The sequence below is a fragment of the Thamnophis elegans genome, chromosome Z (assembly GCF_009769535.1).
Source record: "Thamnophis elegans isolate rThaEle1 chromosome Z, rThaEle1.pri, whole genome shotgun sequence".
NCBI classification, from domain to species: Eukaryota; Metazoa; Chordata; class Lepidosauria; order Squamata; family Colubridae; genus Thamnophis; species Thamnophis elegans.
In genome coordinates this window covers 101,963,938-101,988,791 of record NC_045558.1, presented here as the reverse complement: position 1 = coordinate 101,988,791, position 24,854 = coordinate 101,963,938, and the positions used below count along the sequence as shown (strand labels likewise).

At 38.1% G+C, this 24,854-nt stretch overlaps 1 protein-coding gene across 2 annotated transcripts in view; it reads left to right on the top strand.

Moving 5' to 3' along the window:
- Nucleotides 1–845: 845 nt before the first annotated feature.
- Nucleotides 846–24,854, top strand: part of SKAP1 (src kinase associated phosphoprotein 1) — a 103,885-nt gene continuing 79,876 nt past the window's right edge. For both annotated transcript variants that reach the window (XM_032235228.1, XM_032235227.1), the window contains exons 1-2: nucleotides 846–911; nucleotides 9,708–9,938. In XM_032235228.1, coding sequence (XP_032091119.1) covers nucleotides 9,899–9,938 — 40 coding nt within the window. In that variant the 5' untranslated portion in view covers nucleotides 846–911; nucleotides 9,708–9,898. The remainder of the gene's footprint in view (nucleotides 912–9,707; nucleotides 9,939–24,854) is intronic.

Genomic DNA, 24,854 nt, shown 5'->3' with positions numbered 1-24,854 from the left:
GGATGGATGAATATAGGTAATGCTCAACTTACAACAATTCATTTAGCGATGATTTGAAGTTATAATGGCACTGAAAAATGTGACTGATTACCAGTTTTTACATTTAGGACCACTGTAATACAATCACATGATCAAAATTCAGACACTTGGCAACTGATGTATTATGATGGTTTTAGTGTCTTTGAGTCATGTGATCCCCTTTTGTGACCTTATGACAAAGTCAATGGGGAAGCCAGATTCATTTAACAACCATATTAGGAACTTAGCAACCGTGGTGATTCGCTTATCAACTGTAGCAAGAAAAGTTGTGAAATGGGACAAAATTCACCCCACAAATGTCTTGCTTAGCAACATAAATTTTGGGTTTAATTGTGGTTGTAAGTTGAGGACTACATGTAGAACATAATACCAATGGCATGTAATCTACACTGATGATGGTGCCATATTTAAATGTCCAGCCATAATTCTTAACTTAGACACATTCATGTATGAGTGAAGTTCTACATTGAAAAAAAGTGGCTTATGACTGTTTTTTCACAATTATGACCATTGCACAATCCTCATAGTTATATTATCAAAATTCAGCCACTTGGCAACATTCTCATATTTAGGAAAGTTGCAGTATCCTGCAGTCATGTGATCACCTTTTGCAACCTTCTAACAAGCAACGTCAATGGGGAAGCTCGATTCAGTTAACAACCATGTTACTAACTGCAGTACGTAATTCACTTAACAACTATAGCAAAAAAGGTCATAAAATAGGGCAAAATTCACCTAACAAATGTTTCACTTAGCAACAGAAATGTTGTATGCATTTGGCATTCTGATTTATATTTTTCTTTTGCAGTTCACAGCTACTAATTCTGCAGAAGCTATAGACTGGGTGGATCATATCACATTTCTGCTGAAAGGTGAGTCCCTTAGGAAGGATCAAACCCATATTTTAGTTCTAAGAATTAATCAATGAAGCAATTACATATTTATCAATCAACTATGGACATCAATAGCCTTAACTAACCCATCAGTTTGTGGATTAGTCATTCCCTTCAGTTTTCACAAAGTGGAAAGAGAAGAAATATTGTACTAAATGGTCTTCAAGTGAATGTGACAGAGAAAAAACAGTCATTCACACTCAGTGTCACATGTATGAACATACTTATCCTGTTCATCTGGACTTTTGACAATGTATGTTCTCACTCTCCTGTATCTCTGCCTTCTCTGAAGATACCCACTTTTATATCAGTCCTGGGGGTGGATACTGGTAGAGTCCAGACTGGTAACAACTTTGCAATATTCTTCTTTATTTTATTATTTCTTTGTTTGTTTATATTTCATAATTCTTAATCACACATTTTTCTCAGAGATTTTTGAAAGAGATATTTAAAGATTCTTTTCCAGTCAAAGTTATGTACCCAATGATCACAACACCTTTTCCATTTATCTCCAGCACTCCACAGGATTTCAATCGCTATTTATTTTTCTGGTTATTATTATCAATATTTTCCATATAAGTGTTGCCAGTATTATAATACTTTGTACCTATCTTTTTCAAAATTCATGCCCTTATTCTTCCTACAGATATAGGCATGCTGCCATTTATGGATACTGATCAAATGAATAGAACTTTCTTTCTCTACCACATATTGTTTCTCATCACTTTCCCTTCTATGGCTCTCAACTTATTTATCAACAAATTATTTCTATCCTGAATAGACCTCCTGAGAGCATACTTCAGTTCCCAAAATTTCAGTTAACGTATCAGGTACTGTACACCTTAGAATCATAGGCTAGAAAAGACTTTGGAGGTCTTCTAGTCTAACCCGTTGTCCAAGGCAGGAGATTTATACAATCCTGGACAAATGGCTGTCCAATCTTTTCTTAGAAATCTCCAGCAATGGAGCACCCACAACTTCGGGAAACAAGCTATTCTGTTGATTAATGTTTCACACTATAGGGGAATGTTTGCTTAGTTCCAATTTTTGCTTAGGTTGGATCTGTCTTTAATGAGCTTCCACCCATTGTTTTTTGTTCTGCCCTCAGGTGCTTTGAAGAATAAGTCAATTCTCTTTTCTCTGTATTAGTGCCTGAAGTATTGGTAGATAGCTATCATGTTACCCTAATCTCTTTTTGTTAGGTAGTTCCTTTAACCATTTATCATATGGTTTAGCTTCCAGACCTTTTCTCATACTTGTTGCTCTTCTTTGCACTCTTTCTAAGGCCTCAGCATCTTTGTTGTGTTGGGGTGGCTAGATCTGGACAATGTATTCCAACTGTGACCTCAGTAATGCAGTATAGTGCAGGGATATACCCTCTCTATTCTTGATGCTTTCACTCTATTGATGCAGACTGCTTTTTTGCAGCTGCAGCAAACCTCTGGCTTATAATTATGTGATGGTCCTAGATCTCTCTCATAATTACTACACTAGAACCAGGTACCCTGTATTCTTCTGGTACTCTGTGCATTTGTTTTTTCCTGCCAAAATGCATGACCTTACTTTTCTCACTACTGAACTGCATCTTGTTGGATAGGACCCAAATTCTTGTCAAATTCTTCTAAATCTGGAGTCTATTTTACAAGGTGTTGCCAATTTCCCCAGTTTGGTGTGGTCTGAAAATCTGATTAGTTCTCCTTCTATTGTCTTATCTAGATCATTTATGAAGATGTGGAAGTGCACTGAGCCCAACACAGAAACTTGAGATATCCCACTTTCACTGAAGTCTACACATACTATATCCACAGCATTTCTACTACTTTAGTCACTTTATCAAAAAAGACAGCAAGGTTTGCCTCTAAATTCTTCACCTTCTCTTCCACCAATCCAATCAGTTTACACTTGATGCAGATATAATTTGAGTTCTCCATAAGCAGAAATACAAGCATGACACAAACCTTGCAGGACACTATGGTGCTAGCCTCTTTACCCATGACTTTGTTATTGTCCATATAAATGCTCCAAATAAATTCAAGGCAAACAAAAGTCGTAGATCCAAGAGAAACTGAATATTGTTATCTATATTTACCATACTTTTCAAGTCTTTCCCTTGTTGTGAAAGATAATTCAACTTTTTTAAAGATTATTCTTCTGCTCCTTCTTGTGGCAAATGTTGAAATAATACTTAAAATACATGACGTGAGGGCAGATCAACTGTTTTTCTTAAACAATTATGGAAGCCATGAGTCCCAATTACTTTCACTCAAGAAATTTCTTAATTTCCCTTGCTTCTGAAATCAAGGAGTGGCATCATGACTGGAGGCAGCAGAATTTCTTTTATGTTTCTTTGTATATTTTGTTTAAAATCACTTGGCGTGGCAAGTCCTCACTAAAGCACTGGACGATCCTTTAGCATCTCGCCAGGGCTTAACGATTTAATGGCAGAAATGCATGGCCAGTCAATCACTCATCTGGGAGAGACAGAAAGCCTAAAGCAGATAGCAATGAGCCCCAAGCAAGCAAACAAGCAAGTAAACCCTCCAACAGCCACCCTCTGGAGCTCCACAGGATGCGTCTACTCCCAGTTGCCATCTTTACTTATATACCTTATACTAGTGACACATTGATAATTCCAGATATACTGTAATCAGTACAATCACCCTTAATTGTGTATTATCTATATGAATAAGATGTTCAGTTTTAACATACTGTTGCAAATTGGAACCTATCTAGGCCTTCTACCAAAATGTCATTAGGTAAATGATCTTTCCTTTCTTCCCTCTTTTCCTTCAAAAAGTATCTCTAATTTTATAGAAAGTGGGGAATGAGTAAAAATCGGTATTATTGAAGGGACTGGTTGTTCGCCCAACAAAACAAAAGGATGGATCTAGCCAGAAAATCAGAAACTGTGTAGTGATTAAACACCTTCATTAGTTGTGCCATTGTATAAAAAAGTATTGGAGAGTCTTCTTCAGTTTCAGTGAACAATAAACCTCAATAAACCAGGCTGGATAAAGATTCTACCTTTCACATATAATCTTGATGTTAACTCTATCATTGAAGATCAAATACTATAGAATCTAACAATTTAACCGTACCATATTTACATCAGCTCTGGATTTAAATCTGTTTCTTTCTCCTGCCTTTATGTGGTAACATATTTTTGCTCATACGTTGTGCCTCAACATATAATCAAGGAGGCCACAACCACAGAAATGTCTACGGACAATGCTTGCTCCCTCAGCTAAGAAAGAGAGATAAACACCACCCCTTAGAATCAGACATGACTGGACAGGGGAAATCTTCACCTTAACCTTTATACTTTTTGTTGTCTGTTTTTAGCCTACTGCAGAGAGTTTTGATAACTGTCTGGTCTGGTCTCAGATGCTTTACTTATGGCCTTGCTGCTTCAGCCAAGATGTTCTTTGTAAATCTAGATATATATCACATGGATTTTGCTTCCTGATGTTGAAAACAACTTCCTTTGCTGTTTTGAAAGGTCTTTTGAATATATCTATTGTCACCTTCTACAACAAAGTGGGTCAATGGAAAGGTTATCTGATGGATATGTTTTTAATGTATGGATGTAAATAGTCTGAGCTTTTCCCAATTCCATCCTTATAAATATTATTTTAAAACAGACTTCCACATTATCTCAGTTACATCCTAGTTGCCACATGGTGGCTAAGAGAGCTATGATCCTGCCTTTTCTTTCCTTACGTTTGTCCAGAAAGAATTTGACCTATTTCAACAGAAGATCAATCTGAAGGTCATCCAGACTTTGTATATTTTCACCTCATAGTTTTATTCTTAGAAACCACATAGATAGTCCCTCTCCATGACAATCGTCCCTAAATTGGCTTATTCAGGTCATCCAATAGGACACCATTCCAAGGTCTTTATAATTGTCCTATCAAATGCTAATCTTGGTATATCTCTGGACTGCTACTTCCTTTATTGTTAATAGCTTGATCCTAAAAGGCAGAAACTATTCACTATTTGTTTATTTAAGGGTGGTTACTGTAATTTTTATCAGTATGGTTATTAATATGGTCTTTTTATATTTAATCTTAGCACACTTTTCACTGTACTCCTTTTATCATTAGAGCTCCCAGATCATTTCCATTTTCAGCTGTTAGAGTAGTCTCATAAACAAGGAGCATCTTACTGGTGTTTCTTACTCAATTCAATCAATTTATTACAGTCTTAGACCAGAGACCAGAACAAATAAAAACACTCAATATATATACAATTAAAAATTCTAGTACAAAATAATAAATAACAGCTAAAATCTATAATAAAACCCAGCCTGTCAATTATACATGGTCTGTATGCACTGCAGTTGCAATCCATAAACTGTGTGGCCCGTTGTCGGTTCAAAGCTAAAAGGGAAAGGACTAGGCAGTGCAAGGATTTGCCACACTTGTTATATAACATAACCATGGTGGAAAAGACACGTGTTTGCGACAAATCCCAGTGCTGTTGCGCAGAATCTGGCCACCTGTGCTGTAGTTATGGTCTGATCATCCTTAAGCAGCCACTGAAGATAGGTAGAATGGTCAGGATATCTAGCAATCATTGGCCGAATATGTTTTCCTCATCTCCATATAAATACTCCAAATTCAAAATTATGTTCATTTTTACAATTCAGCCACTTTCAATATACAGTTAGTATACACATTGAATGAATAGAGAATATATAGCCTTCACTCACTTTTTTTTTTACCTAAAGCCAATCTTTTTGCCATATTCTGTCAGGACTGTGGATTCCTGACTATATATAGCAGAGATGGGTTGCTCCCGGTTTGGCCTGGTTCAGCTGAATCGGTAGTGGTGATTTGGCCTGGGTCGCAGAACTGGTAGCAAACCAGGCTGGCCACGCCCCCAAACTGGTTTCCTGGTTTGTTCTGCCATTGCTGGCATGTTTCTGTGCATGCACAGAACAAATTACAGTCAACTGCGCATGCTCAAGCAACACACAGCAACACGCAAAGCGTGTGTGAAGCTAACTGGTACCAATCGGTACAGGAACCCATTCCTGATATATAGATTTTACATGAGGGCAATGATATTTTAAAAACATGTTCCACATTGTCAACATGACTGAAAGCCTTTTTATAATTAGCAAAGTACATGTTAACTTTTTTGTATTCTTTGGTTTTCTCAATTATTGAGCAATTAGCAATAATGGTTCTTGTTCTTTGGCCTTTTCTAAAACTAGATTGAGCATTTGATATCTCTCTTTCCACTTACAGTTCTAATCTGCATTAGATGATCATGCCAGAAATAGTCCTTGTTTGGATAGAATTATGTGACCAGTGAGCTCTTCTTAAATTCCTAAGAACTTTGGATATGTGTCTGTGTTTAAAATAGATTTCTTATCATCATACAAAAACATCTGCATACACTTCTAAGAATCTTAGCTTATGCATCTATTTTCAATAGATATCTTGAACTTATTCAGAAAAACCATAAAAACAGAATGATAAACTTGTCTGAAAGTCACAGAAAATGTAAGGCAAGTATAAGAGATCGACCCCTAGGCCCCTCAACGGGGTGCCGCAGGGCTCGGCCCTGTCCCCCTCCTATTTAACATCTACATGAAGCCGCTGGGTGGGATCATGCGCCGGCACGGGATTAAATACCACCAATACGCAGACGATACTCAATTGTATCTGTCTGCCCCATGCCAACTCAGCGAAGCGGTAGAAGTGATGTGCCAGTGCCTGGAGGCTGTCAGGGTCTGGATGGGAGCGAACAAGCTTGCACTCAATCCCGACAAGACTGAGTGGCTATTGATGCTCCCTCCCAAGGATGGTCCAGCTATTCCATCTCTTAGCCTGGGGGGTGAAACTATATGCCCCTCAGAGAGGGTTCGCAACTTGGGAGTCCTCCTGGATCCGCAGCTGACGTTAGAACATCATTTTCGGCTGTGACCAGGGGGGCCTTTGCCCAGGTTTGCCTGGTGCACCAGTTGCAACCCTATCTGGACCAGGAGGCCCTTCGGATGGTCACTCACGCCCTCGTCACCTCAAGACTGGATTACTGTAATGCGCTCTACATGGGGCTGCCCTTGAAGAGTGTTCGAAGACTTCCAGAAGTCCAGAATGCAGCCGTGCGAGCGATTTTGGGGGTACCTAGGTACACCAACATTACACCTATCCTCCGCGAGCTGCACTGGCTTCCTATTGGTCTCCGGACACGTTTCAAGGGGCTAGTCGTTACTTTTAAAGCCCTACATGGTTTAGGACCTGGCTACCTGAGAGACCGTCTCCTGCCATTTACCTCCCAGAGACCTATAAGATCACACAGATTAGGCCTCCTCCGGATTCCATCTGCCGGTCAATGTTGGCTGGCGACTCCCCAGGAGAGGGCCTTCTCTGTAGCAGCTCCGGCCCTATGAAACAATCTCCCTGTGGAGATCCGGACCCTTATTACTCTTCCGGCCTTCCGCAAAGCGGAAGGTTGATTTCATCCAGCCCCATCCTGAGCTTCATGAATGTTGTGCAATTTTAATATCTCTTCTTTTTAATTTTTGTATGTTCCCCACTCCCTGTTTATCTGTAAGCCGGCCTAAGTCTCTCGAGAGTGGGCGGCATACAAATCCTAATAAACAGTAAACAGTAAACAATTAGTCACTTTTTAAAGTGCCTTTGTAACTTTGAATAGTCACTAAGTGAACTGTACCTGTATACCTCTTCTGACTTATCAGAAAAAAAATCATTTCATTTTTATTACACGCCTCAGAAAATTTTTATAAAAGATTGGAAATCAAATTGTTTATACTGATATTATAAGAAATTGAGGATTCCTTATAAAATAAATCCTGATTGTCCCAAAGCTGTGTAAGAAGTTTAGTGATGAACAGATTTCAATCAGGTGTTTTGAATAAATCCAGTACTTTATCTCCACATACACACAATATTGTTTCCCCCTACACTATTGTGACTTATACAGGTTGCTCTGGAGCTCTTTTTAGTATGACTCAATCATGGTTTCCCATTTCATGGAAGAATTTGATGGTGAATACATTGATGCGCACCTAATCTTCTGACCTCTTATTCTTGCAGTGCACACGAGGATAATTTGAACCTTCCCTTACTTCACCAATTAAGTTGCAATATTTGTAGTTATTGAACTTGCAGCAGTTTGTTACATGGCCTAGATATGATAGTACCTGCCCAATAAACATACTTAAAAAAAAAGAAAACAAGGTGATATGTGGAAGCTACAAATAATATGAATTTAGGGAAATTTAGGTTTGGCTGAAGAAATAGAGGGAGAGGTTTAAAGAATGCATAACTACGATTAGGAACTTTTAAAGCGCAGGAAAGGATAGCTATGGTAGAAAAGCAATAGTCTTCTAAAAGTACCCCTCCTATCCAAATAATGATATACAAGCTAGCATTCTCTTAGCACATTTTGATCATAGTTTAATGCTCAAGATAGGGATAATGATAAAAGATATTTCTCCCACATTTTTCCTTGTTTAAAGGAAATGTATATAATAATCTACGTCAATATTAATAGATATGTATTTAGTTGGTTTTTAGACTGATTAAAAATTCCAGATCTATTATCTTGTCACCTGAACTGAGACAAATCTACTCAAAATCCAAAACATGACATCTTCTTCTCCTATCTTGTTTTGGTTTTATTTTATTTTGTACTTTTCCCCAGGTTTATTCCTCCCAGCTCCCTGGATACCTTTTAGGCATATAAACCAACTTGATAATAATGAAACTTAATGTGAGATAGATTAATCAAAACCTAAAATCACATTTCCATCTTGGTGAAGACATTTTCTGAGTTATAAACAATGCATGCTCTCAAAGCGTCCTCTGCTGGTCAGGATGCAAAGCCCGTATTGTGAATGCTATTTAAGGTACAACGATAGAAAAAAAAATATTGCTTTGTTGTTTTTGTTACTAATCTACATTTTTCACTCTAAAAATTCATTGATGAGGGGACCAAATTTCATTTATAGGTTGTTAGTTATGTTTATAGATACTCTGAATAATATCCTCCTTTACAGTGAAAACAATACCCTGCCTGTGAGAATTACAGATTCAAGGTGTATCTGCATTAATATTTAAGACCCTTTATCTGTTATGGGATTCCCTTGTACTGAATTGAATAGTTAGTTCTAGTTTCAACCCACAAATGTATAAATACAAGAGGAGATGGCATGTTAACATTTCATGCTATGTTAATAAATTTATAACAAGTAACTGCTGACTTCACTGCTACCAGCATGCCACATCAGAAACTACCAAACAGCTAATCAGTGCACTGGGCACTGAACTCTGCTTTCAACTTGGTTGCAAAATTCAGAAATATAACAATTTCATGAACCAGAACAAGTCAGCTGCAGCATGCCACTGATTGTGAGGTATGTGTATTATATGCATAGCAGAGGTTGTTTTATTACATTTTAAAGTTTTATGTGTCTTCATGAATTTGCAATACTGTAATGGGAATAAGGATCTCAGCAGAATGTGGTCTACTAGACTGTTAGAATTAAGTTATTTCCTTTCAGAACATTTGTTTTGATTGTTATGGGGGGATGAAAGTTGTATCCTTTCGTTTTTCTTTAAGATTGTGCATGGATTTGGCCACCTGATGAAATTCCAGAGGAGATTGCTAACCTTATTTTAGCAAGCAAGTAGTAATGTTATTGAATCTGCCTGGTACATGGTAGATTCTTCTTCTTCTCCTCTCTCTCTCTTTCTCCCCCCCCTTTTCATAAGTTATTTTCTTCTTTTTATCTTTCAGATATGAATTCCTTCATTATCCCCTATGAGGAAGAAGAGGAGGAAGGAGGAAGAAGAGGAAGAAGAGGAAGAGAAAGAAAAGGACTACCATAATACTGATAAAGAAGAGGCCTATGATGACATGAGAGTTTTGATACCCCAAGTGTAACATTTAATCAGGATTCCACTTTGGACCTAGACAAAGAGGAGACCATGGTGCAAGGCAAAGAAGGCATATATGAAGTTCTTCCAGGTGAGCCATTCAGTTTAGGAATAGTGGAAGTTTTAGTTTTAACACATTTGTAGGGCAGTACTTTGGAGAAGACTAAGTTTACTTATATTTTAAAGAATCTGTATAACTCTTCTGTCAATGAAATATTTTATCCAAAATAATTTATACAAAACACCATGCTTATACCAATTTGCAATTGAAAGTCAGTTAAAAACAAATCAGATTAGAAATATGCACAAATTATCACAATTGGTTGGAAAAATAATTAGATTATTGAAAGGACAGAATGACATATATCACACCGCATTTTCTCTGGTCTTCATTTTATACATGAAAGGCTTTTCTACAAATTCTGGGCCTAATACACCTAAGCTATTTGCTGAAAATGGCTACTTGCCACCAAGTTTAATTTTGGTGCATTCTAGTTTCTGAATCTTTTGATCCTTTCAGTTTTATGTTATTTTCAGCATACAGCATGAAAACAGAAGTATAATCAGGAGGATTCTATGGAATAAACTTTCAATCGTGCATTTGTAAAAAGACATCTAAAATTGTTTTGACTATTTGCAGATCAAATATCAAGAGCTATGAACAAGTCTCTATCTCTATGTTGGCATGTCTAAAGTAAAGAGCAGTCAGCCAGTTGGTGCTTGTCTTACGCAAATAGCTGAGCACAGATAATTTCTGCCAAAAACTCTCATCCCAATCACAAGTTCCACTCAATTCATTCCAAAAAAAGCATCCACTCCCTCTGTTTATTCAAACAAAAAGTAAATTGTTAAAATGTCCCCTCTCCTGCAGTTCATGTATTTCTGCAGATATATCTATGAATTTATCCATTGCTTTGCAAAAACATACCATAGATAAATTGAGGAAATGCTTTTCAGTGCAGAATGTAAGGGCTTACAAATATAAATAATTGCAATGAAAAGCCTCCAATGCTTTCCCATCACGGCAGCAAATTTATTGCCTTTCAAAACCCAACATGTACTATTGCTATGTCTCAAAGGTGCTTTTTCAAAAGACAACTGTACTGTTTGTTTTGTTTTATTTTTGAGAAGACATTTCACTTCTCATCCAAGAAGCTTCATTAGTTCTGGCAGGATGGTACAGGCGATGGAAAGATTAGTTCTGACAGGATGGGGAGTGTGGGTTGCAAGGGTCATATTTCTTTGCAGTCATCTGGTTGTTAGCACTCTGAGAGCTCTTGAAGCCACTTCTGGGTTTATCTGTTTCCTCAGGGTCGCACATATCAGAGTGCAAATAGGGAGTGAATCTTTTTAAACTACTGAAAGGACTGCATTGTGGACAGGAGATAGGTGGTATCTATTCTTCCCCCTCTTTGAGAGAGGGCTGTTCAATGTTAATGTAAATTTCTGAGCTGAAAGTGCATGTCCCTGTTCAAGGATAAAAAAAGTATTGTGACAAAGGTAGGTCATGTTCTTAAATTCCAAGTGTTGATATCATGTGATTGGCAGGATGGGGTTCCTATGGCCCCAGTGCCAAAATATTAATACTAAAGCTTAGCTGTTCTTTGGAAGACCTCTGAAAGACTGCTTATGTTGTTCCATAGTAGGGAAGCGTTCCTTGTCCTCACACAAATTCAATATCACTCGAAAACTGATTGTAAAAAAAAAGGTTTCAGATTAGGGATTTTGAAACTAAGATTCATGAGATACTGAATTCTGTGAAGTTTATTGTATCAATATCTGGTGGACTCAAAAATAAATGGAACTCTTGGGGTAAGCAACACATAAAGACATAGATATATCTGTACAAATGAGTAATGTCTTTATAAGCAAAGGCAGTACAGAAGGCAAGGCAGTAAAAAGTCTGAAGAATAATACAGGAGTTAATTTTCTTAAAAGGAGAAAGTTACCTTTACAATCTTTGTTTTTACATTGTGTGAGCAGAATTTATTTGAAATAATAGATTTCTAAATTAGGCAACAAAACTATTGATCATATATCAGTTAAATAAAGAGAACAGCTATTTGAGCCTGCAAACAGAGCTTTCTACCTCTACTGTCTCAAAACCTGTTATAAATCATTCCTCTGCCCCTTCTGCTATTTCTGATTGCTGTTACATTTCAAACACAAGAGAGAAATTTCTAGGTCATTAAGGAAAACATTCCCTGTCATTAAAACTACTTCATCAATTCCCTGATTACTCATTAGGCTATAAGGTGAAATCATAATGATAGGTTCATTCATGCTAATCAGCACACAACCAAATTCATAGGAATGTTCATTCACTATTCCCACTGTTAAAATGAGGGAGCCAATCTGAGACAATAGCAGAGGAGGATTGCCGCCTGATTGGACCGGTTCAGGCGAACTGGTTGTTAACGTATGTGCAGCCCACCTCTGCACAATAGGATTAGTAATCCATACTAAATCATTATTCTGCCCAGCACACATAGAGAATGGCAATTTTGTTCCACCAGTCTGATTGGGATTTCTTAGTGTCTTGATGTAGGATTATCTGCATATCAGTTTCATTCTTCATATAGAATTTACCTTTCTATACATGCTCATATCTTTTCTTGTGCATGAAACAAAATCACACAAAAGGTCTAGACATATTCTTCATTTATGAAATACCCCTGCTATTCCTAAATGAGGACTCCAGGATCACTGTGGAAAGTCTATTTGAAGCTCCTTGGGGGTTATAACTTCTTCTTGTAAAGATATTTATTGAAATAAAAGAAAATAAGAAAGATAGCAACCATATGAGAAATATTTTTTTTGGCTAGGATTGTAAAGGATCCAGATTCCTTGTACCTACAAACTTTGCAAAGTCTAAAGTATCTGGTATACAAATCACTGCACACTTAAAAAGAGAAACCCAAGCCCCACATTGCCAAACCTCAGACAAATATTCTGGGCAAAAATAGCAATTCAATAAGGATAAGAATCTGGCAACCTCATTTCTGAGATCCAGTGACTAGCTTTCAGGCCTTGGCAACATTCCTTTCTGTCATTCCCAATCATTCAGACATGATGCAGAGTCACTGCCATAAAGTTCACAAGAGTACTGCATCTCTGAATTGAATAGCAGAGAATAGGGAGATGGAGAAGAACCATGCTTTCCTGAATACTGATTCATGTAAAAGTGGTAGATTATTATTTTCTTCATCTAGCTTCTTTTCAATGTCTCATGTTTCTCAGAGGGTTTTCTCTCTCTCCCAAGGCCATAACTAAAAAAAGGGAATGAGAGATCCTAAGTGCTATCAGCATCTGAAGAAGACAAGATAGAAAAAGCTTTAGAAAATCTTTCAGAGAATTCTTTCCCTGACCCCAGTGCAAAAGACAATTAATAGAGAAGGATAATGGAGTTTTGGGTTAGGAGTTTCCAATTTTGCATAAATATTAATATCTAAATATCAAACTATGTAAAAGACAGACCAGGCACTTTACAGTATCTTTGCCAGTCTTTTTTAATGATTGCAACATAGAAAAAAAATATTTTTTCCAAGATATTAGTTTACCATCTCATGCAAACTTCAGAAGAAAGATTCTGGAAAAGAAATTGGTTACTTCCATCCTATATTTGAGTCTTTAAGTCATGAACCACCTTTGGAAATAGAAAAATTACTGTGAACATGATTTTCTATTCTTACCTTATTCTTGGTTCATTCTTACAAGAGAAAAATGACTGAGCAACAGTTTATTTATTTACTTCCTTAGTTAGGGTACTCAGTTTGAAATTTTCTGTACATTCTATGGAAGTACTATCTATTTTAAATTCAGCAATGATCTCAGTGAGATTTGAGAAATAAAAATATAGATACTTCTTCCTCTGCTTTTTTTATAGAATCTACACTTTCCGAAGTCAGCAATCTAACTGACATATCAAACAATTATTTAATAATTCAGTGCCTGTAAATCTACCTTCCTAACAAGTGTACCCAAGAATTAATAAGTACTAGCAACCCTGACATCTCTTCAAGAATAGCATTGTGTAAAACAATCAACCATCTGATTGTCAAGAATATACATGGACTTTCACAGCTATATATGCATGTGGAGGATAAAACTGTGGTCTTTATTTCATTACTTCATTTACTGGACGAGATAACCTAGCATAACTTTAAAAGTAAAACTCTAAAGATGCTCAGAAGCACTCAGTTTGTTAATCTCTCATATGTGCCAGCTCAGATTTAGGTTTAAAGAAGGTATGGTAGTTGTGGCAAATTAAATTATTCCCAAGATCTGATTGAAGAAGATTTCTCATCCCTCTCCTCACCCCATTTGTTTGGTATCCTACCCATCCCTCTCTTCAACTTGGAGATTCTAAAGATATTGTGAAGCCATATCTCCACGCTGTTTACAATTGCACAGTCCTTCCATTCATACAGTATATCCCTTCCCCCAAGCCACCAACTGATATAGTGAAATAGGCCTGCATTTGGGGCAGATCCTCCAAGGAGCTGTGTTTTAATGTTGCAATTTGATTCAATTTTCCACTCTATAAAATTACCCATCATTGTTCGTTGCTTCCTAACAGACACCTTCACTCTTAATTTAACAATCCTATCGAATTCTGCCTCGGAAATTGGAAAAATTTATCACCTGTGAAATTTTATTTTTCCTTGGTTGTATCTGTTTTTGTAAAACTTCATTAGCGACGATGACTTGCTGAGGAAATTATCTTTCTGACTTTCTCCTTCTTCTAAGCAGTTCATTCTGTTCCATTCTTAAAAACACTCAGACACAACTGAGAATTTTATTTGCATAATAAAAAGCATGCCACACAAACCCAGAAACAAATAAAAATGTATCTGCTGAGTTTTTGGGGTTCCTGCAATAAATCAGACCAATGGCTCATTTCAAATTTCATCCTTTTTTCTGATGACTAACCAGGTACATTCATAGTAGGATGGTAATTTCCAGGCTCTGTTTAGCCCCTTGTCATAACCAGCAAATACTAAGCAAGTAGATTTTATCTGGGCACTTTATGAGTCTGCTGTTCTCTGTATCCATGCAGCTCTTGAATGGTGACCATTTCAAAATCCTGTGGCAATGAGTTTTAAAGACTGCTTGAAAATCCTCCCTTATTTATATACTACTAAAACTTTCATCATGACCTTTAATTGAATGAAATGGTGCATCATATGGCAACCATTTTGAATCCTGGTTCTTCAAGAGACCTAGTTTGGATACAAAATATATCCAAAATCTGGAACTCAAAAGAGAATGAAATTTGGGGAAGTTGTGGCTACTTTAGCGCTACTGGCTAGTGCTGCACTGTTGGACTACTGCTGTGATCACATAAACTTTCTTTTCAATGTTATTTTACAGTTTCCCAAACAGTCTCGCATTCTCTTGCTCCCTTTCCCACCCAGTAGCAGTCACTTACCTGCTTACTGGATAAGATAGGGAAGGAAAGGGGAAAGGAAAGAGGAACAAGAAAGAAACAAAAAAGGAAGCAACCATCACACCCCCTTCCTGGTGCATGCTACCCTGCCATTAGTTTTCCAATCTGTGCCACCCCAAGCACTCTCTCCATTTTCCACTGCCATCCTACTTATCATGCAGCATCCTTTGCATATCCCTATGTATCCACCCTGATCCACACTACCCACCATACACCTTTGTAACCCATATCTGACATCTCTTGTTTGTCCCCACAAATTCTTCCCAACCCACCCTGCTCTCCATAAACATTATCTGCTCATGAGCACCTCTTTGATAACCTCCACATACACTTCCCAAACTGTACCATCACCTCATGTGCGGTCCCTGACCTGCACAGCACCTCTTGCACATTTCCAAGCACTCCTAGGCTTCTCAACCCACATCACTCCTGGCATGCCATCCCCACCTGGCATGACACCTCTCCCATACATCCAGGTAATTCCCATGCATTTTTCTTTTCTATGCTGCTCCTGCGCACTCTATCTTACCATGCATCCCCAGGCTATCATTTGTGACCTAAACCATATCCCATGCTCTCCTTGACCCTCACAGTCTCTCTGGTGCACACCCATATAGCATTTCCAATTTACATGGCACCTCTTGCAGATACCCATGTATCACTTTCCCATCTATCCCTTCCTTCCCAACTAAGAGTGGCCACTTACCTGGCTGTTATCCTTGGAATTGCAACTTCCTGCTGTCTTTTTCTTGCATTGAAAGTAAATGGGAAAATTAGCAAAATTTGAGGAGGGAAGAGTGAGAGAAAGGAAGATTAAGGTTTCCAATATTCCTTGCCAACTGTCCATAAGAAAATTTAATGAAGAAGCTAGTAGGAAGTTGGAAATTGCTCCCATCCCCATTGCTTTTTGCCCAGCAGTGGTAATTCTGTTTCTCTATTTAGGTAATGTCTCTCAGTGGGGCAGGGATTTTCTAGTGTTAACCTTAAAACTGAGAATAACATAAATGTGTTGCATTTGTCTACTGGAAGTTGGTATGAAAGAGATCATAGTGTAGTAACAAATCACATGCCTCAAATGTACAAGGTTCCAGTTTATTCCAATATCTTCTTATAGGATATTTGAAATGTATTTGAAAGGGAATATTTTTGCCACTGAATCTCAATTTACTAAGTGTAAGAATCCAATTTAAAATATCACGGATACATGGCAATCTGGCCTCAAGTTCAAAGACTTCCTTCCAATATAAGGAAGCCCATCACACTTCTAAATAATTCAATATGCGGTCAAACTGATCTTATTATTAAAAACTGTTTATAATATTAAAATGGGATCAGCCTTGCTGTGATTTATAGCCTTGCTATAATTTAAAGCCATCATTCTGTATTCTAGATTCTGGGATATTATTTCTTTTCAGATTATCACATAGTGCCATTGGTGGATTTCAATTTATTTTACTACTGGTTTGTTTTTGCATGCACAGAAGCGTCCGGATGGGTGGGCAGAGCCTCCTGCTGTCGCTACTACCGGTTCACCTGATCCGGAGTGAACAGGCAGAAACCCACCTCTGTATAGAGCTATCATATATCTCTTCAAGTCTTTTCAGAGCTATGCATGCCTCCAGCTCCTTCAATCTCTCTTCATATAGCTTATTTTCTACTTTCATTATTATTTTTGTTTACTTAAAGTGTTTAAAACATTTTTAAAGTATTGTCCAGCACTGGGTACAGTAATCAATCAAGGTTATTTTCAAGATGGAATAAATTGGAATTTATTAAATAAATTCTAATTTACAACAAATAAATTATTTCCTATAACTTGAAAACTAAGCTTCGATCAACAATATCCAGCATCAGACTTTGTAACACCCAACCCAATACCACTCTCCAATCTGATGAGGAATCACTAATCAGTTATGTTTCAGGTATGATTTTAAAGCCATATACGTGTATCTGTGATTAGTATGCATTTGTATGTGTCGGTTGGCTAGGGAATTCTCGGATGTTTTGTTTTGTTTTTTATATGCCATTTCACTCTCAAGTGATTTCATTGTCTGAATTGGAATCTACTCATTTTAAAGTGATTAAGATTGAAAAACACTGCAGTAGATGATGATTGAAATGATGAAATAATGATTGGTATTGTATATAGCCAATATACATAATTTTAAAAATAGACATGATTTCAATAATAAAAATAAAACATATCTATAGTACCTATAAATACTAGGAACATTAGCTACATTAAAATTATTCCAACATCTATGAAACAACATTAGAATATCCCTGCCTTTCATGCCAACGGGAATGCAGTAGCAAAATTTTACTGGTTTTCCTTAATGATAAAATGACTGACATTCAGAATGCCGAGGAAAACTATTTCCAGAAGAAGGAAAATATGTAATTAAGAGTAGGCTGTCCCACAGCTACTCAGATCTGCATCCCTATAACTATTTTAACTATTAGGCCATCCCATCCACACCTCTGAATTGTTTATTCTTCCCCAGCCCCACCCCATTTATCTTAAAAATAAATGGTGTTCTGCAATTAATTTTTGCCTACAACCATGTTCAAACTCTCATAATTTCGCCCCCTATTTCCTATTTGAACTGATTTCATACAATTCATCAACATGTTAGCCCTATTGGATAATTGTAACTTAAAAACTCTATCTGTACAGTATCTGTTGTGTTACTGTAAAAACAAAAATATTGTGACATATGTTTTCATGTTTTTCTTCTCTTACTACCAATATATATCTGTCTTTACCAAAAAGCCTGGAGTTCATATGGGGATTCTATTTTTCTGGCAGGAATTGTGTGAACTGAGCAGTTTATATAATGAAGTTCATATCTTTAAACTGTTACTAGTTCACCTAAGCTCCCTGATCTGTACTTAAGCAAGTGGGATCCACATTGATAAATGGAAAGGTTTCCCTGAACTGGTGACCACTTGTTTCTGTCATTTTTGCCCAGCATTTTTATAGTGCCTCAGAGGGTAAATCCTTTTTTCAACTTCCAAGTAGATACTAGACCAGTTAACACTTTCATGATTGTATCCTCCAGAAGAGAAGCGTAACTGAATTTCTTCCAGAAAGTCTCCCTCCATCATGATTTTGAGGCATGCAACTGGGAAAGCCTGGCATTTAATTACAATATCATGATTTCAGCTGAAATGCTGCACTTTGTTTTAGATTCCATATTTTAATCAACTGCTGTACAGCTAGAGCCTGACTAGCTAACATCAGCTAAAACAGTGCTGCAACAATGTTAACTACAATATTAGACTATTGCAATGCATTTATATAAGGTTGCTCTTGTATGTAATTTGAAATTCCAGTTAAATCAAAATGTGGAAGCCAGTTTTATCCTTGAAGCTACTCATTCCATATTGTGCATGTGCCCAGCAGCAGCTTCCCGCTACCCCCCTTGAACACTGTTGGCTCCCCCCCCCGTGGACATGTTATCTCCTCGTTCCATCTCCCCGTGACGTCATTTGGTTGTTGCCACACTCTCCTCTATGCTATTCTGCAACAGAACTTTATTCCCTTCGGGAACTCCCCCTTTTCCAGGGATGGCCTTCTTGCCTATCAAGACGCTTCCTTAATGACGGATTTTGGGATCCCGAGATGTCGCATGCCAAGAAGAGACTTCTTAGGGGTTAGTTACAGGGGCTTTTAAATCAAATTTTAAGGGGGGGGTGATACGGATTGCTCAGTCAGGCTTGGGGGGGAGTCTGCCAGAGTACAGGCCAGAGCTAACTAATGGGTGCGGGTGGGAGTGCTGGAAGGGTTGGGATTCCGGGGGAGACATTAAGCCATTCCATTGGGGGGTTCACCATCTCTACTGTTTGTGGAGAGGCAGATATGGTGGGGGCCGAGGGCCAAATTATGTTTGGGGAACGCGGGTCCGCTGTTTAAGAGCAATCATGCATTCCGACCCTCATCACCCTTCTCATACCCCTGGGTGCTCGGGATTACAGGTTGGAGGGCCAGCCAGTCCGAATCTGATTGAACACTAGTAAGAATTCATATTAAATATTACTTAGTGGCGATAAAAGTGGCAAAACGGCAACATTTTTCCGCTTTATCGCATCCGCAGATAACTGCCCAGTCGCCCTGTTTATGGTGACCTGCTCCTTACCTAACCAAAGAGCTGGGAAAGACCGCTTGCAGGGTAGGACTGAAAAATTTGTTCACTATCTGCAGGATAAAATCGCTCAAATCTGGACAGGCTTGGATTCTGATTGGGTAGATTCGGGCGAGTCGATGGGGATGAATCTTGTGAGACCATCTGGGATGAGTTTGATCCTGTGACCCCCGAGGGCATGGACAGGATTATGGGGAGACTCAGTGCTGCCACTTGTTTGCTGGACCCGTGTCCCTCTTGGTTAGTCTCAGCTTCCTGGGAGATGACACGAGGCTGCTCCAGGCGATTACCAATGCTTCGTTGAGAGAGGGGTTCTTTCCCACTGCCTTGAAGGAGGCGGTGGTGAGGCCCCTCTTTAAGAAGCCTTCCCTGGACCCAGCTTCTTTAGCCAACTATCGTCCGGTCTCCAACCTTCGCTTTGTAGCGAAGGTTGTTGAGAGTGCGGTAGCATGTCAGCTTCCCCAGTCCCTGGATGAAGCTGTCTACCTGGATCCATTTCAGTCGGGTTTCAGGCCCAGATACAGCACAGAGACGACATTGGTCCTGTTGGTCGATGATCTCTGGTGGGCCCAGGACAGGGGCTGCTCCTTTGTCCTGGTCCTATTAGACCTCTCAGCGGCTTTCGATACCATCGACCATGGTATCCTACTGTGATGACTCGGGGGGTTGGGAGTGGAGGGCACCATTTTATGGTGGTTCTCCTACCTGTCGGATTGGTTGCAGTTTGTGTTGACTGGAGGGCAGGGATCGACCCCGAGGTGTGTCACTTGTGGGGTGCCCCAGGGGTTGGTTCTCTCACCCCTCCTGTTCAACATATATATGAAACCACTGGGTGAGATCATCCGTGGTTTTGGGGTACGGTATCATCAATATGCTGATGATACCCAAATTTTCATCTCTATCCCAAACCACCCAAACGATGCCCTCGACATGATGTCCCGATGCCTGGAGGATGCGGATCTGGATGGGGAGGAACAGGCTCAAGCTCAATCCCTCCAAGACTGAGTGGCTGTGGTTTCCATCATCCCGATTTGTGCATCTTGTTCCAACTTTGATAATAAGGGGAGAAATTTTAGCCCCCTCAGAGAGGGCCCGCAATCTGGGCGTCCTCCTGGATACGCGGCTTAGTTTAGAAGAACACCCGACGGCCGTGACCAAGGGGGGCATTTTACCAGGTTTGCCTGGTACATCAGTTGCGCCCCTTCCTGGATCGGGATGCTCTGTGCACAGTCACTATGCCCTCGTATTTTCTCGCCTGGACTACTGTAACTCTCTCTACATGGGGCTGCCCTTGAAGAGCATCCGGAGGATTCAACTGGCCCAGAATGCGGCTGCGCGGGTTATCATGGGGGCACCTAGGTGCTCCCATGTTACACCTCTTTTGGCGGCCTGCACTGGTTGCCGGTTGTCTTCCAGGTGCGATTCAAGGTACTAATTATGACCTTTAAAGTGTTCCATGGCTTAGGCCCAGGGTACCTGCGAGACACCTACTGCCACCAGTAGCCTCCCACCGTCCAATGCGATCCCATAGAGCTGGCCTCCTCAGGGTGCTGTCGGCCAGACAGTGTCGGCTAGCGACCCCCAGAGGGAGAGCCTTCTCTGTGGGAGCGCCTTCCCTCTGGAATGAGCTGCCCCGGAGTTTTGTATAATCCCCGACCTCCGGTCCTTCTGACGTGCCCTAAAAAGTTGGCTTTTCCAGTAAGCCAGCCTGGCCTGAACAAAACAAAATAAATTATTGATCATTGTTAATTTAATTCGATTTTTTTTTTTTAAAAAATGTTATTGTCATTCTAATTGGGTTTGTTTGGGATATTCTATTTAATTTTTTTTTAACTTTTGTATTATGTGTTTCTTTTAATGTTGTACGCCGCCCTGAGTCCTTGGGAGAAGGGGGGCATATAAATCTAATAAACCTAAATAAACCTAAATATTGGTTCTGGTTATACATAGGTTTCCAGGCAAAATATATATTCACTTTTAAAACCTTGTAGAGATTTTGAATCTGAAACATTTTGAACTCAAAATCTCATATTCGAATTGTGTTCTACTGACTTACCAGAATTCCTATTCAGAAGTGTTTCAAAGTCAAAATAGCCTTATTTCTGACTTGGACATACTTTCACAATACTTAGAATCTTGTCAAAACACTTTTAATAAGGTTAGAGTAACTGCTCAAACTAGAAATATTGTTTGAAGTAAGGTGTTTGAAACTCAAAAATATTTCTGTTTCAAACTTCTGCACATACCATAATTAAATAGCTTAGATCCAAGTTACCTGAAAGAATACCATTTTTTAATTGAAAATTTTTGGGGGAAAAAAGGCTTTTACAAATATTACAAATAGGAATAACTGAGGGGTAAACTTTATCCTTTTTTTAAGAACATTTTGCATAATCCACCATATTTTATCCAAAATGCTTTAATCTTTTACAAGTCCATCATATATGGTAATATGTAGCATCAACATAATCACATCTCCAGCATTTAAGTTGTAAATTCGGATACATACAGGCCAGTTTTTTAGGATCTAAATGCCATCTATAAAACATTTTATAAAAGTTCTCTCTCAATTTTGGGCTTGTGTGAATTTTACATTTCTTACCCATATCTTTTCCCATTATCCAACATTATTGGTTCTTCAAAATTTTGTGCCCACTTTATCATACAGTCTTTGACTAATTCTGTTTCTGAATTCATTTCTATTAATACATTGTATAACCTTTTATATGCATTTGACTTTGATCCCTAATTTGTTTTAGTAGATTATCCTCATTTTGCGTAAAACCAATTTTTTAATCTTTTTTCCATCTGGCCTGTAATTGCCCATACTGAAACCATGTTTGAATTACCTTTTCCTCTTTTAGTACATTCAAGGGTTTTAGTTGTAATACACCTCTTTCTAAAGTGAGAGATGTCTGTATGTGATTACATCCTGTTTTTGTACTATATTTATGTTTTCTATTGCATGTCTGGGAATTGCCCACATAGGTATCTTATCATTAGTTTATGTTGATATTTTTTCCAAACCCGCAATAGAGCATTCCTTAAAATATGACTTTTAAAATTCTTATCCACCTTCTACTTAATATAGATTATAAAATTTTTACAAAAATATTAGAGAATAGGTTAATGTTGGATATTCAGCAATTGATTCATAATGACCAAACCGGTTTTATACAAGGGAGACAAATGAGAAGTAATGTAAGACAAATTGTTAATATACTGGAATACTTGGGACAGAATAATCAAATCCCCACAGTGCTTATATTCTTAGATGCCGAGAAAGCCTTTGATTGAGTGAATTGGCAATTTTTATTGAAAACAATGCAAAAGATGCAAACAGGAGAGTATTTTTTACAATCAATTAAAGCAATATATCAGGAACAAACAGCAAAAATTATAGTCAATGGAGGTTTAACAGACCTATTTAAAATCGAGAAAGGTACGAGACAGGGTTGCCCCCTATCACCGTTATTGTTTATTATAACCCTAGAATTATTGCTGAATAAAATACGGGGGTCAGATGATTTACAGGGAATCAAGATCAGGCATCAAGAATATAGACTATGTGCATTTGCGGACGATTTGGTTATAACATTAACCCAACCAGAGAAATCTATCAAGATTTTAATGAATATGATTAATCAGTATGGCCAAGTATCTGGATTTAAAATAAACCTAGGAAAAACAAAGATGCTAGTTAAAAACATGAACACTAATCAAAGGGAAGACTTAGAAAAAATGACAGGATGTGAAATAGTTAAAAAGATTAAATATCTAGGAGTCTACATTTCAACCTCAAACGGGAAACTATAAGTATAATTTTGAGCCATTATGGCATAGTATACAGACAGAGATGAAAAATTGGGAAAAATTACAATTATCCTTGTTGGGAAGAATAGCAGCAGTGAAAATGAATGTCTTGCCTAAATTTCTATTTCTTTTTCAAATGATACAAATACTTAAAAAAGATGCAAACTTGCTAGAATGGCAGATGGGTATTAACAAATTTGTGTGGGCAGGAAAGAAGCCGAGAATAAAACTTAAAATAATGCAAGATGTACATGAGAGAGGAGGTTTGAAATTGCCAAATCTAAAACTATATTATGAAGCAGTAGTTTTATCACTAATCAGTGATTGGATTAATTCAACAGATGATAGAATATTTAATATTGAAGGGCATGATTTGGTATATGGTTGGCATGCTTATCTGTTATATGAAAGAATGTCACCATTTTTGTGACATTCCTTAGTTTTTATTAAGGAGAGTTTGTCTTTGTGAAGCCACCAGCTTCTTTGATTAAGATTTTGGCTAGGTCTTTTCAGATCTTCCTACGGTAATGAAAGATGTTTCGTAAAGCTTTCCAGGGACCACCATCTTTAGTGATCCTCAAGAAAGCAATAAAGTCTTATGTTTCAGCCTGGCTTTTCATAATATTTAGAAGTTTTAAACTAATTTAATATACATATTCCTTGCTTTTAATAAACAATTTAAATTTTAATAAAGGTTTCCCTGAACCATTAAGAGGGCAGTATTGAAATGAAATTAATAACAGTGAAAAGAATGTAAACTTTTCAACTATTCAGGCAATTTGTTGAATATACAGTACTATACAAAAGAAAAGTCTTGTTATCCTATCTTGAAAAAATTCATAGAGCAATTGAATCATATGTAGGTTAAAAAGTACCTGTATTCAAATGGATTGGATACAAAGGAAACTGTGCCTGAGATTCTGGAGAGTTGTACCATTGATCTCTCACATCAATAAAGCCTACATTCATGGTGCCATTTGCATGCAGGCCAAGATGATATCTCAAACAAATAATCCAAGCTACATTTCTGAATCAAAAGACATCCAGTGTCAGAACTAGAATATCAATTCTACTCCATGCACCACATGTTCTACTATAAGGCATTTAGGGAAGATAAGTGAGTAATCCAGCAATAAGAAATCAAGCCTTGGACTTTGTCTCTGTGTGACCCAGATCTGTGTTGCTGCAATAAAACTATACTGAAGCAGACTCAAATCACTGGATGCCTTCAAAAAGGCCTAGAACAGTTTGGAAGTTGCACTTTGTGATACAGATCTAAACACTAGCTCAAAATTATGGCTTTAAAAGGCAAGATAAAACCATTAATATCAGGGCATTGAACAGATATTGTCTGATTTTCTCCTAACAACACTCTTCTGAATTAAATAAGACTGGATGATAGTAACCTGCAGTGGCCTGGCATGAGTCGGTGGAGCTGCCGCCAGACTCCGACGGCGAGGGGTCTTATGAGTTGGCCTTGGAGGAGGTGGAGGACCCTGGACAGGGTGTTGTGGCCCAGCAGGAGCTGTTAGAACTGTCACCAGAATCCAACAGTACGGGGGCTCGCCTTGGAGGAGATGGAGAACCCTGGACAGGGTGT